The sequence below is a fragment of the Sitophilus oryzae genome, unplaced genomic scaffold (genome assembly GCF_002938485.1).
Source record: "Sitophilus oryzae breed Bouriz unplaced genomic scaffold, Soryzae_2.0 scaffold_179_pilon_pilon, whole genome shotgun sequence".
Classification (NCBI taxonomy): domain Eukaryota; kingdom Metazoa; phylum Arthropoda; class Insecta; order Coleoptera; family Curculionidae; genus Sitophilus; species Sitophilus oryzae.
This window is the reverse complement of record NW_022146501.1, coordinates 1,013,803-1,029,337: the sequence shown is the minus strand read 5'-3', so window position 1 is coordinate 1,029,337 and position 15,535 is coordinate 1,013,803. Positions and strand designations below refer to the sequence as shown.

At 29.8% G+C, this 15,535-nt stretch overlaps 1 protein-coding gene and 1 long non-coding RNA gene across 8 annotated transcripts in view; both read right to left on the bottom strand.

Moving 5' to 3' along the window:
- Nucleotides 1-22: 22 nt before the first annotated feature.
- On the bottom strand, nucleotides 23-1,642 carry LOC115882771. The gene is made up of 3 exons (XR_004050249.1): nucleotides 936-1,642; nucleotides 383-657; nucleotides 23-267 (listed from the first exon to the last, which is right to left on the bottom strand). It is a non-coding gene; the product is annotated as an uncharacterized LOC115882771 (long non-coding RNA).
- A 6,298-nt stretch (nucleotides 1,643-7,940) lies between these two features.
- The window catches only part of LOC115882876 (protein daughterless-like), a 65,265-nt gene continuing 57,670 nt past the window's right edge, over nucleotides 7,941-15,535 (bottom strand). For 5 of the 7 annotated variants that reach the window (XM_030901140.1, XM_030901137.1, XM_030901142.1 and 2 more), the window contains 4 exons: nucleotides 13,550-13,648; nucleotides 12,211-12,356; nucleotides 11,020-11,162; nucleotides 7,941-9,792 (listed from right to left, as the gene is read on the bottom strand). In XM_030901140.1, coding sequence (XP_030757000.1) covers nucleotides 9,745-9,792; nucleotides 11,020-11,162; nucleotides 12,211-12,356; nucleotides 13,550-13,648 — 436 coding nt within the window. In that variant the 3' untranslated portion in view covers nucleotides 7,941-9,744. The remainder of the gene's footprint in view (nucleotides 9,793-11,019; nucleotides 11,163-12,210; nucleotides 12,357-13,549; nucleotides 13,649-15,535) is intronic. The other 2 variants (XM_030901138.1, XM_030901141.1) reach the window with 2 other exon arrangements.

Sequence of the window (15,535 nt, the reverse complement as noted above, 5' to 3'; positions counted from 1 at the left end):
AATTTTAAAATAAGACGAAAAATAGTTATTTCCAAATATAATAGAAAAAATATATGCTACCTAATTTTGTCACTTGGAGTTATTTTTTTCTTACCATTATTGCTAAAAAACTTTATGTTAAAGCCTTGTATAGAGTAAGAAAAAAAGTAAAAATGAAATGTAAAAATTGCAAGTTAAAAAATGAGTAAATGTAGGGAATCTAAAGTTACCGCTTTGGAACCACGACGCGAACCAACTTTTGAAGTTCTCCAAGCCATACTGTATCACCTGTAAGAGAAAAAAAAATAATATTAGAATATTTCTAAAAATACATATGCTAGAAGAAACAAAAAAACAAGCTATAGACAACAAAAAAAAACAATGTAAAAATATAAAAACTCACCATCACATCTTGCTTAAGTTCATTTTCAGTCCCACCATAATAATTATACGGCGAAAAAAACAGTGGCGCCTCACTGCTATGGGGCACATCGAATGCCCCCAACTCCATGGACTTCGGTCGATCCTGTAGAGTTGACAATAAACACGTTTTCCAGGTATTCGACGGTGCCTGGAACAATCCGAATTTTTTTGGGACTGATCATATGCAGCATGTAGATAGAATTTCTGACTTCTTCAGTCTTGTTTTTTAAAATCGCGCTGCGAACCCGGGTTGTCCTAAAAAAATGAAAAAAAAATTAGTTATATAAGTAACTACAAGTTAAATTAAAATTTAAACTTATATCTACTATAAGTTTTAAAAAAGTTGTTCTATTTACTATACAAGTTATTCTGCTTTAAATTGAAGCTCATGTATGTTGTAACAAAAAAACTAAAATATACAACACTTTATATAAAAAGAATTTTCATTGCTACATGGTGCGATAGAAAAGTTATTTGGTAGAGAGTACAGTAAAAGTTTACAATTTAATGTAATATAAAAAAAATAGACTTACTTTTAACAGGTTTAAGTTAGGCCTGGTTATGCTCGCCTCCTCCCGACATTTTCTGCCTTCAAAATTCGACGCCGGGCAGACCAAGAGAAAAAACAAAAAAATGTTTCCACGACCCGCCTGCGAGTGTGTGCTGGTTGCCTTCCTTATGCAGATTCGACCCATTGGTCGACGATTAAGCCTCACCAGTCAGTTCCCATCCCAATTAAGCCGCCTCGTCTGGGGTCACCCTCGTCACCCGTCGGACGGACATCCACCGGGACCCCCTACAGGCGGACCCCCCTCATCATCTTCAATGTGTCCGATATCCCGCCCCCTACCCCTTCGAGGGTCACGGAATACGTGCACGAAGAAATCTCGGAGCTTGAGTGCCAGGTTGTATCCGGCCGAAGCCTCTAGCATTAGAACACCTAGCTCGTAAATCAGAGGGTGGTGACTCCCTTGGGTACCTCTGCATGCTACACAGGTCATCGATGCCCGAACATCAGGGCTAGGGTGTGACCCAAGAAGTCTCCTCTCTTGGGGAAGGCCGCGCCGCGCTCTGGAGTCATCTTAAGCCCGGGAATCCACACCGACAAAAACACTGTTAACCAACTGCATCAGCTAACGAAATTCACTAATGTTGAATTAGGAAATTTTATTAACCAACACAGAGAGCTAGCAATGCTCGTGTGAGTGGGACAGGAGTGTGTAGTGTTGTAGTATTAATATAACGCGCCTAAAAAAAGAAAAAAATATTGGGATACCTATAAAAATATTATCGAACACCTATAAAAATATTACGACAATATATAAATAGGTATATTTATTTTAAATAAAAAAAGAGATGCTCCATTTATACCTCAGCAATATTTTATAAGATTTTTCCTTGATTATTATACCAAAAATGTCAAAAATATAAAGATGTTATATGATCTAAGGAAAAAAGGGATATAAATTTGATGAATATGGTCAAAATCCAAAGAATTTTTCCATGATGTAACATACAAAAAAAAATAAAAATACACAAGGAGTTTTTAGAGTTGTAACATATTATTAAGAGCTAAAATAAGTTAAACCTACAGTGTTTCAAATAAATAAAAAATATTAAAGTTATATTTTTTTTAACAATGAGACATCCTATATATTTTATTACATTTTTAGTTTCTACTATGAAGACAAAAAACATTCGGTCAAAATTTACCTCAAAATAATCATACTTACTGTTTTCAAAATATTTTAATTTTTATAAAAATTCAGTAACAATTGATTTATTTCTTCAATGCAAATTTACAACTAATACTGAATTAGCAAAAATCGTTTGTCAACATTAATACTATTTTTTAACATGTAATATTACATAACGCGCTTTAAAAGAGAAATATATTTTAAAATACCAATATCAGAAATCATTACAAAAATGCTGAAACATAAATATGAAGGAATCTTAAATAAAAAAAAAATACGTAATAAAATTCCTAATGAACCTACCCTTAAAACTTAAATACAAAAAACCTACTAATTCAAAATATTATTAAAATGCGCATATTATATTTTTAAAAAATAAAGAAAACTCTAAGTATGCCCTATAAAAAGAAATTTAAATTAAAAATAGCAAGTTACAAAAAAACAAAACATCGAATTCCAACAGGCGGCCATTTTATTTAAACATTCCTTGACGGAAAAAATTAAACAAAAAGTCAAAGAAACCATTACGTAATTTACCAAAAATGTAGTACTATTAGTACTATTATTTTACCCTTAGTTTTACATACTTATTTATTAATCTACGTATATTATTTAAACAATATTCTTAAAAATTAATAACTCTATTTTCTACACAAAGGAGGCGTGGCTTCTTAGTAAACGAATGGAGGTTACTTTGCTGGTCCGCTGTAAAATTCGCCTATATGACAAATCTAACGGAAAAATTTGCCTGGCGCATTCGCCAAAATGTAATTTTCACATTTGCATTGTTTGTCGCATCTGTTTAGGTTAGTCTGTGACTAAATGCACTTTTTCGTCAGAAAATTTAAAAAATCGATGCAACCGACGGGAGGACGTCCGAATCCTTCAATTGCAAACGACCAAAACAGAACCGGCGTTGCCAGATTGAAGTCATTCGTAAAATTTAAGCTGCTCATAAAATTAATTTATTTATTACTAATAAAATTGTTTATAGGAAAATTCTTGTAAATTAAGCTTAATTTTGTTCTCAAAACTTATTATTTACTCAATATACGTTCCACTGAAATCGTTTTTTTACGTAAGGCAAAATATTTATTGTTATAAATAAGAAACAAATAAGTAATTATAAACATAAACACACAAAAATCATAAAATAAACATAAAATGAAGCTGTTTAAATACATTTTTAATGCTATAAATACATCAAAACCAAGAATAAAGACTATAATGTTAGTACGTAATTACAAGAAGAAATAAAAGAAATTTCTACAAAACAACATTACTGGTACTTGTTTTACTAAAAATATAAATATAGAAATGACCCTCACTATAGTGCCAGTGATCAATTTAAACTAATATAATTTCACAAAAATCACATAGAGAAAAAGATTTTCGACATTTTTTAACAATCCGGCAACATTGAACGAGAATAAAATTCAAAACCTGCACGCTACCGAAACTGACCAATCACGATCGAGTATTTTTTGCTCTTGGATGCCTCGATTTTAACTTTTTTTAATAAACATGGATGGTTTTTATTAAGTACGCACATAAATTAGATGAACTATAAAATATAAAATCATGCATTTCTTTAATATATTGATAAATTATTAAGAAACGAGTGTTTTTATTCAATAAATATCCCTTAGTTTAATAAGAAACTAATTCTATATAGTTAAATAGTAAGAAATATGAGATAAATTATATAAAAAATAACTTCAAAAGTCTTTAACTTGACTCAATGTTCACAGCTCTTACCGGATGTATCTGTTCAACTTTTGGCGCCACAATTTTCAAATTTGAAATTTAATTAAGCTGAAAAATCCTTTATTTACGAGAAAAAATATATTAATAATTACAAATTATGATCGAAAAAACGGCGTCCAGTTGGCTGGGAAATGACGATTGAGTACATTTGCCATAAATTTACATATAAAATGACAGCGATCTTCATTTCATAGCCATCGCTGACGCCGTTTTTATTCAATCATACCATAGTTCTGGATTATATTTTTTAAGTTACCCTTTGTTAATAAGATATAATATTAAAATAAATAATACTTAATAATAAATGAATTTTATTGAACCAAAATATACTGTCTAATCCTGAACAAAGAGAAAAAGTCATTTAATTATCACAAAAATAATATATTCAATATATTCAACCATAAAAGTTGTTCTGGAATTAGACAGTATTTTATATAAAAATAATACCTATGTTACCTCTTCGCTCTTATGTGCTCTCAAATCAAAGATATTCGTCTTGTAACAAAACTTACATGAAAAATTTCCATTTTCTACAAAATTTCCGATTACTATCAGGAGAATATAAGAGCAAGGAGATTATTTCTGTCAGCTCCAAGTCAAGTTAAGCGATCTTAGAAGAGCTGAGCGTTTGGACGGATGTACTAGAAGAATAGTTAGGAAGGGTAAATAAAAATTCGTATGTTTTATGAAAAATGGCACATAGTATATTATGTACTTATGTATATTACATAGAGTTGATATCATTTCATAGTCTAGCTGTATAATCCTAAGTTGTCCTCTCATCTCACACAATTTTAATCATATATACTTTTTATGTACTTAAAAACATCCGCTTTAAAAAACGTTTATACATGTTCAAAAAATTTAAGCTTTACAAATTTGTTCTAAACTCATTTCTTTCATTTTTATATATATTTATAGATAGGTATATAAATAATTTATATTTATATACCTAGTATGTGTTTCTTAAAAGTTTCAAATTGTCTTTGTAACTTTTAAGGATTACATTTGAGTTTTTTTTTAAGTCAAATTAAATGAACTTTGGCTGCCCACGAAAAAACAGGATTAATTTTTATCAAATGCTGCCAAAAAAAAAGGAAACCACAGGCTGCCGATAATGGAATGAAGTTCTAACACGAAAATATAGTCTACTAAGAAAGAAAAATACATCATACTATGTCGTAATGATTATTGCAAGAAAAATTTCATGTACAACAAAACTGCTTTTCGGAAATTCCAGCTTAAAATTGATTTATTTTAGGAAAACTTAAGTTACTTTACCGAAAAAAAAATGTTTTAAGGCTTTTATCGTACTGATACAAGCATCAGAAACAAAAAAATCGAAAAAAATCACATAGCCAAAAATTACACTGGGTTAGACATGTGAAAATTCGGTCAAAGTTGGCAACAGTGGCCAGACTACCAAAAAATCAGGCCATAACTAAAATTGTTCTTTTAAAATTATAAAAAAGATACTTTTAAAAAATTGTGAGTAATTTTACTAAAAAATAGTAAATTGTTGCAACCTAAATAGAACATGCTATTTATTTTTTCAACGTCACAAATTTTTTTTAACAATTTTAAACGTCCAAATAATATAAAAATATTTAAAATTAATATCTTGTATGTACATAATTATATATCGAGAAATTATGGTTATGGCTCGTTAATTTGACACTTTATACCAGTTTAATAACATATTTTCGTACTTTTATGCCTAGGCGTTAAAATGACTTTTTTATATTGTCAATCACGTCGCAAAAATTAATAATTTTGTGACGTTTGAAAAAAAAATTTTTTATGATACTTTTACAAGCATCAGAAAAATTATAATTAAAAAAAATTACACTGGGTTGAACGTGACAAAAACTCGGTCAAAGTTACACAGTGACCAGACTACTAAAAAATCAGGCCCTAACTAAAATTCTCAATATAAATAGAAATTTCATGGCAACAGCGCGCCAGAATAACCGAAAAGCTCCGCTTAACAATTCAAAACAAATAATATAAATATAAAATACTACAAACTAAAAATAAACAAACTCATAAAAATACATGTTTATGACATAATATTACTATCTTAAAAAAAATATATACTTATAAAAAGTTACGCTTAAGAAATATCCTTACATAAAAAACCTCAAATCTATATAAAAACATTTTTTTTCCTCTTTTAATATCCGAAGCAAGTAAATAATTATTGTAAAATAAAATTCGTATTTTTTTAGCGTATAGAACGCTTGTTTTTCGATTTTCAAAATATTTTTAGTAAGGGCACAAAAAAATTAGCGCCAAAAAACCGAAAAACAAGCTATGCAATACTGAACTTAATAAGTAGTAGAAAAAAATCTACTTCTAAAATTATAGAAAACTCAAAAACGAGTTTTTATCGCATAGTTTTAAGTATAGGGGGGCGGGGGGTATAAAATACAAATAAAATAAATAAAAAAAAATAAGTAGGGGTGTATAAAGCAAAGACGTCTTTTTTTAGTAGTTCCAACCATTTTTTTTAACAAAATTAAACATTCCTAAGTTTGATTTTGTTCAAATTAATTACAAAAAGAATTAATTATTTGATTCTGTCGGCCATATATTATAGCAAAAAACTTATTAATTTGTAAATTTTAATAAGTAAAACTTCAAATATAAATAACAATACAGTTTTTTTATCACAGAAAAATCTACGTTTTCAAGTACATATTATCAAAATTAACTGGGTAATAATTATTACATTTATCTCGGTAACCGTAACGTTTTTTTTTAAACAATTAATTTTGATTACCTACTTTTAAAAATAAATACCATATGATCGAAAAAAAAACGACGTCAAAGACAGCTGGGGAATGACAACGATAATAATTTTGACGAGATCAAGCTCTAGACGTCAGTTACCCGTTCAATCTTATTATTGAACCAAAATAACTGTCTAATCCTGAACAAAAAGCAAAAGTCATTTAATCATCACAAAAATAATTTTAGTGATAAGTTTTATCTCAATTTTTAATAAATGACTTCTAAGAGACTGACCTCGCTAAAATTACCAACGATTGTCATTTCCCAGGCGTCTTTGACGGCGATTTTTTCGATCATACGTTATTGCATTAATTAATTTTAAAACGAATTCAATAAAAAGTGCTTTCTTCTAAAAAAAAGAAGAAAAATAGTAATGGAACTACTAAAAAACTTATTAATTAAATAGTTCTGAGTGACAGTCCTTTTTGTATGTGGTAGGACAAAAAACAATTTTTTGTAAATTATTTATGTGTCATAAACATATTCCAAAAAATATTTATAAAAAAAATTCAAAGATATATATTGGTGCTTTCTGTCATTTTTTTGGATGTCTTCTATTTTTACCTATTTGTCTAACCCATAGCCCAAGAAATTAGGCCTTTAAAGACGTATTTTTCATATAAGTTACTTTGGCAGATGTAAAAACGAATTGTGAAAGATTTTTTTTTAATTTACCCCCGAGAAGAGGGTGAAACAAAAAAATAAAATTGTTTTTTCGAAATTTCAGAAAAACGGTAAGGGCTAGAAAAAAAAAGTTCAAATAAAAGTTGTAGAGCGTTCAATTTTGCATAAAAATGGTCTCTATACTTTTTTGCTCAAATCAAAATTAACCGAGATAAGATGGCTAGAAGCTAGGGGACAAGTTTTATTGAAACATTTTCTTCAAAGTCCTTAACAGTTCTCTGAAATTTGAAAAAAAATACTTTATTTATATTTTTCACCCCTTCTCGGGATGAATTTTGAAAAAATCTTAATTGAAATTTATAATTTTCCAAACAAGTTTAATAAAAATGTTAAATATATAAATTTTTCTGCAACTTATATTTTTTTTTTTAATTTCTATCATCCCCTAGCTTCTAGGCACTCTATCTCGGTTAATTTTGATCTGACCAAAAAAAGTATAGAGACCATTTTTATGTAAAATTGAACGCTCTACAACTTTTATTTGAACTTTTTTTTTCTAGTTCTTACCCTTCCTCAGAAATTTCGAAAAAATAATTTTATTTATTTATTTTAATCATTAATAATAATAATTAAAATTATATAGATTTCTTTTTTTTTAGAATATGCCTAAGACTTAAATACTGCAAATTTAAATAGTGAAGACACAAAATAATAGAGTTAACTACTTATATATGTACAAATTCAGTAAAATTGAACATTTTTTTTTTCGAAAATACTGGCTCTTGGCATTAAAAAAAAGTGTAGCTGCTTCAGCTTGGTTTGAGAAAATTATTAAGTTAATACAAGTATCCACAAAAAAATGGCACATTACTTTGACATCCAATAAGATTTTAATACAAAACTTAAGTGTCGTCTTTTTAGTGAGCAACTCAGATCACACTGGTTCAAAACCCTTGATAATCCTGACAAAAAAATATTTATTTTTCTTGTCATTATTTCAGTCAAAAAAAAAAAAATAAGAGAAAATTCAAACTTATATTAAAAACATAGACTAAGTCAGACAAAATCTATGTATGTACTCATGGCAAAACAACAGAGATCATAACATTATTAAGTAGCTGAAAAAAAACAACCTAAAATACTAAATATATATAAAAAAATACATAGAGAGGCGTATTATTATTATTATTATTAAAAAAAGAGTATTTTTTATAGAATTTGGCACGTACGTGTATTCCCAAACCAAACTAAAGCAGCTTCTGTCATTTGTGCTACCTAAAAAAGCGTCTTGCGTTTCGAATTAACGCGTCATCGAAAAAAAAATCGACGTCACGGTAGGCGTAGAATTTTTTTATGTCTATGCCTACTACGACATCGTTTTTTTTCTCTCGATAACCCGTTATTTTCAGTTTTTAATCGCAAATATTGTCGCTGTTACGCATATATGCCTGTGGGCACCGAACCCATTTCTAAGGCATTTATTTTATTTTTACTATAAATATGTACACCCGAATAATATATCTTACAGTAATTATAGTTTTAGAACAATTTTCGTGCTATGTACAAGATAATAAGGGTAAAACGGTCAAACCCAAGACGCTTTTTCTTATACAGGGTGTTTTTAAGGGGGTGATTATCACATATTCTAAGAAAAAACCTTCAAGTGACTGTATGTCCAGAAAATCGTAATATATACGAAATATACGAAAACCTCGGTGGACAAGTCCCACTTCTGATATTTACTATTAGACTAGACATGGGCGAAACTATCGATTTTTCACACTATCGATACTTTCGTATTCGATATTTTGTATAAACATTTCCACTGGTTTTTACCATTGCAATTGCTTTTTACTGTTTGTTACAGTTTTAGACCGTTCTAATTAATCTTAGACTAGGAATGGGTGGAAGTATCGATTTTCCAAAGCGTCGATACTTTCATATATGATATTTTCACTGGCCTTTTTTCTTTAGGCATCGTGGCTTGTCCCGTTTTTTTAGAAAGATTCACCATCAAAAGTTAAACTATTAATATTAAAAGTATCTCAAAAGTTAAGATATCTAGGACATACATTCATAAGATTTTTTTTCTTAAAACAGATTCTTCATGTCATTAAGCAACACCCTGTACAATAATCAATGAACAATACGAAATATCCGTACATAAAAATTTTGCAACGTAGAAAACTTAAGTAGTAACGAAAATAAATGGCCTTGGCTCGGGTGGGAGGAGCTAAAGAAAAAAGGAGGCGGGAACTAGATGGGAGGAGGAGCTAAGCTTCTACTGGTAGGGGGGTAGAGGGAGATGGCGATAGAGTTGAAGCCGCTACCGCGCCGACGCGTCACACTACTTAACATCCTTAAAAAAATATAATATTGTTATGTAACGTTCACTGTTTGTACGAAATTATTTATATACAGGTAATAACGGAGCGTCCGCCAGACGGCGCTACTAGCAATGCTATTGCTGCTGCGGCGGTCCGTTGTGTGGCAAGTTAGTGGGGGCACCCTGTAATGAAAAAAAAAAGAAACTGTAAACAACTTTGCTTCATAATTTACTGTAAAAAAATCCTTTTTACCGTTTATGCCTTTGAATAATATAAATTAAGGAAGGATTATAATGATTATCCATATATTCACACCAAAAACATCCCCCATTAGAATTTTCTGTAATGGCAACCTAGATCGTATACCGGGCGTTGCATCGTCGGACGAAACATAGGAAATTCCAGGTAAATTTTAATGGGGTCAATTATTGGCTTCCCTAATTATTTTAGAGAATAATTCTATTTAGGTTTATTGAAGAGCTCTAAAACCCACATTCAAAAGAATAACTTTAGATATTTTTGATTAGCTCGTTTACAAGTTTCCGCCGATTTCTTTTTAAATATTTCTCCTTTCTTATGCCCCTGTATTTACTTATGAGTTATGAGCACCAGTCAAGGTAAAAGATAACTGTCAAATGAAGTTGTCATTTCAGAAATTTACCTATTTAGTGCTTTATTATTATTGAAAACTCATTCCTACATCGGAAATCTTAAAGATATATCTATAAATACAAATTAATATGAATTAAAGTAAAATAAAGTAATCAATTACAAGGTTAATTATAGTATTATTACAATATTCAATAACTTATTAATTTAGGTACTATTAAACTGTTAAAACAACAAATTACATCAGATTATATATTGATTATTATATGACCTGAAACACCACGGCACTGGAATTAAGTTTTATGTGACCTTGAACAGATTAGTTCACATGGTAGCGACCGATGAATCACTCCCAAACATTCGTGGCGTTTACTATAATTAAATATTTTTTCTTGCATTTTTTTTTCTTTTATTTGCTACCCGTCAAAGATAATTTAGATACGTCAATTTGACTTACCTGCTTCAGTAGCGTATCTCGGATGTTTGTGTTAATAAATTATTATTATAACTTATCTATTTTTATTAGAATTATATTTTTTTATAACAATTTTAATAACTTGACAACGTAAAATAAAACAACAAATTACTGAGTCCACCCTACATCAATTTTTTTCACGTTTTGAATAAAATTAGAACGCCACTGATAAACCGGAATTTAAGTCGGCCATTTTAGGTCCCCATCGCGCTCAACCTAAGCGTTTTATATGCTCCTTCTTAGTTTTTTTAAACAGGCATAATCGGGTTAAAAGAATAATTTAAAATACCAATAAATAATAAAAAATACTCTTGGGAATACTTACATAATCGATACTTACGGGTAGTGTGGAGTAGTGGGGGGCAGAGAGCATGTTATGGTGGGGCGCGGGCCCCAATTTGGGGCCGTCTTCAGCCTTTTCCTCTTCCCGCCGCTTCAGACAAGCGGCTTTGGGGTTCAGGTTTCGCTCTGCAATAATATAGTAACATATTGATTAACTCAAAATTATACAGACCAGGAAGAATTGAAAATATAAACAAACATAGAGATCTTAAATTAAATAATACTCTTAGATTAATACGTTTCTTAAAATAAATATAAATATTTCAACTAGTCTAGTCTATAGTAATCGCAAAACAAAAAAACGCGCAATGTTTGTTAAATTGTAAGACAATGCCCCCTAGCGTTTGCGTTCAAAAGCTTATTATTATTGTTTATATGATACAATATAGAGTAAGAAACGCTCTTTTAAACGAGCCCTCGCTTGTTCGATTCCGATCATCCAGTCCAGAGTTATTAATATTTAAATAAAAACAGATTTAACCTTCCCCCACCACTTTATTTTGGTAGATAGGGGAAAATGGCTTTAACAAAAAATATTCAAAATTTACTGAGGATTATGAAGCGATTACTTTTAGTACACCTTATCTAGGCAAAATTGTGTAAAAACTCCATTTTCTTATTTTTTGTTGCAGTTGCGCCCCCTAGCGGTCGTTCTACAAACTTGAAAATAATTTCCAGCAATTTCCCATAGCCCCTAATACTTTCCGAGATACAGCCGAGAGCTATTCTTAGTGGGACACCCTGTACATCAATAAATAAATAAATAACCCATAATACCGGTTACAATAATCTTCATAATTGACTAGTTTTTGCCAACATGTAATAAGTAAATAATAATAACAAATATATAAATTAATTACTAAAATATTTAGTTATTAAATTAAAAATAAAACGTATAGATCTTTAAAAAATAATATAATATATTGTTTGTCAATTTTAAATTAAGATTCATCTTATAAATCCATCACGATCTGGCAGCGCTGTCGCCATGGCTTGTCACTCAAAATTGATGACGTGCATCGGAAATTGTTTTGCGATTACTTTAGAAACAATTAAAAATATAAAAAAGCAAACATAGAGAAATTAGATTAATATTACTCTTAGATTAATATGTCTCTTAAATAAATTTATATGCTGTCAAAATCAAAAGATATATGGTAAATAATATGCTTACCCCTGACTTGCTGTTCCAAGGTCATGATAACCTCGACAGCCATGTTAAGTATACCCAATTTTGTCTGTGGTTTGTCTGTCTTTAAATGTGCCATGCACATTCTTCCTAATTCTTTCAGGGCTTCGTTGATATCCCGAATTCTTATCCTATAAAATCGAGAAAATATTGAGAATGTTTCTTTAGAAATCACACAAATTGTTAGTTACTATCCCACATCATGCAATATCTTAAATTAGTCTATGAATATGTTATAATATCACTTATATGTTGAGACAAAAAAACCTGTTAAAACGAGCAGATGAAAATCTAGTTCAAGCTTGAAAAAGTTATTTAATTATTATTTAGAACCGATATATAGTTACCAAACACATCAACAAACATAGATAATCGAAAAAATGTACTGATTAATTTTTTGATTAATAAGCTGCTAAGTCCAAAGACATATAACAAAAGAAAGACACAACACTGCTTTCATAATTCAACACTTTTATAAAATAAGTAAAAAAGAGATGGGTGCATAAATATGACAACGCTGTTGAGTTTCGCGCGCATTTCTGTATTTTCAGTCTACCAGTGGCGTGCTGTTTATTTTTTTTATGTAATATAATAATAATTTCTCTATTACAGTAACAGTACATGAGAATTCAAGATGTGAAGTTTTTAATAATACTTTTTGGTAATATCCTACTTAAAATTTAAACAAGGTACAACACTGTTAAAGCTAAAAAATACGTAAATTCGTCATTTACGGCAAAATAGGTATCAATTTGGGATTAAAATAGTCCACCTTTTTGCAAATTAAAACATTGGCAAACCATCTTAGATATTTAAAAAATACTTTAAACGGTTCTTTTGTAAAGAAAAAGACTTAGTTATACTTAAAGTTCACGAATCAGTTCCCTGAAGTGTTCCTAAAACAGGGTTATCACAGTTACTTCCTTAATAAATTTGAATTTAATTTAATTAGAAATCTAAAAATCATTTCAAAGGTATAATATATGTATTTTAACTAAAATAACATACCTAAAAATATATTTAGTACACTGTTTCTATAGGTACCAAAAAAGAAACATTAATAAAAATAATAACACAATCCGTATATCTAACGCAATCCGCAGAAGTCTGGCATCGTCGCTTTTCATTGAAAACGATGTTTGACCGGGATAAAACGTAAATAATGAGTTAGATGTCTTTGGCTATTACCATGCATATTTAAAAAAAATAAAAAAAAAGCATAAACGGTGAGAAGCACATAGACACAAGAATATAGGCTTGGTTATACTTAAACAAGACCCGATATGTATGACAAAATAAAAGGATTTCCGGGTGATTCCCCCACCTTTCTCGTGCGTTATTTGCCTGTCTCCTCTCCTTTTCCCTCTGGGCTTTAACATCTGGATCTAACTCACCATCCTCAGTCTCATCTGCGCTAGAACAACTAACAATTCCGTTAGTGTCATCTCGATAACATTTTTTTTTGATACACGACTAGTAGCACAGATTAAAGCAAAAATTATCATAACGAAAAAAAAAGAGAATAACAATCCTAGATCATATACCGGGTGTCCCTAGACTATATTTCGTCGGACGGGACAGAGGAAATCCCATGTAAATTTTAATGGGGTCAATTATTGGCTTCCCTAATTATTTTAGAGAATAATTCTATTTAGGTTTATTGAAGAGCACTAAAAACTAAAACCCACATTCAAAAGAATAACTTTAGATATTTTTGATTAGCTCGTTTACGAGTTATCGCCGATTTCTTTTTAAATATTTCTCCTTTCTTTTGAGCACCAGTCAAGGTAAAAGATAACTGTCAAATGAAGTTGTCATTTCAGAAATTTACCTATTTAGTGCTTTATTACTATTGAAAACTCATTCCTACAACGGAAATCTTAAAAATGTATTTATAAATACAAATTAATATGAATTAAAGTAAAATAAAGTAATCAATTACAAGGTTAATTATAGTATTATTACAATATTCAATAACTTATTAATTTAGGTACTTTTTATTAAATGACAACTTCATTTGACAGTTATCTTTTACCTACACTGGTGCTCATAAGTAAATACAGGGCCATAAAAAAGGAGAAATATTTAAAAAGAAATCGGCGATAACTCGTAAACGGGCTAATCAAAAATATCTAAAGTTATTCTTTTGAATGTGGGTCTTAGTGCTCTTCAATAAACCTAAATAGAATTATTCTCTAAAATAATTAGGGATTTCTTATGCCCCGCTCGACGATGCAACACCCGGTTATGATCTAGGGTAACAATACAATAAAAAACCGTTTAAAAATGATGTAACTAAAATAATTTTTGCAATAATCCCGTTAATTTAATTTTTTACATTTTCCTTTTTTCTGAGAGAGAAAATCTCAAGATCTGCCGACAGATAAATTGTTCTACGTTCATTTTGACGCTCCCTGTATAATAAAAAATGTCTGTTTCTCGTAAACACACACCGTATCGAAGTATAACAGGCCCATATTCAATGTGCTCAATATATATACAGTAATAATTAAAATTAAATCAAATATCTACTCATGCTTGGCCAATTCCTAAAAACAAATGTTACCAATTCTTTTTTGAGTCCAGAGAAAATAAAAATGAAAAAAAAAACAGAGTTCTCTGCATTATAAAGATAAAAGACAGAACAAACCATCTGTAACATTTGTAATTTGAATATGAGCCTTTTTAGTGCCAAAATATTATAAGGGAAGGGAAATATGTGAAATGGATTTGGAAGAGTTTAGGAAGTAAGATATTACGAACTAATATACAGGGTGTTCATTAAAGAAATGCCGATAATTCAGGGGAATTAATTTTTCGACCTATTCTAAGAAAAAACTTCATATCCTAAACATGAAAACTTTTGAGATACCTGGTAATATATATATACAACATATTCGCCAGATTTGACTCCTAGCAATACAGAAAAATGTAGGTATACAGGGTGTCCCAGGCTGAGCGTGCATCAGAAGTTTGTAGAAAACCACAATATTAACATTAACCGTTTTTTGAGAAAAAAAAATATTTAAAATTTTTGGACGAAAAAAATTGCCTGCCAAAAAAATTTGTATAGCCTAAAAGTCAAATTTGTAATTACCACAGTCACTGTAACATAAAGAGAAGACATATGGCTATCTATTTCAAGATTCAATTCGATATTGTAGTCCTCTAGAAACTTCTAATGCACGCTCAGCCTGGGACACCCTGTATAACTGAATGATAAAAATCAATTTGTATATTAGTTCATACATATCGTTAGGATATTAGGAACATTATAAACTCGAGAAACATTAAGCCTTGGCTGGATAGG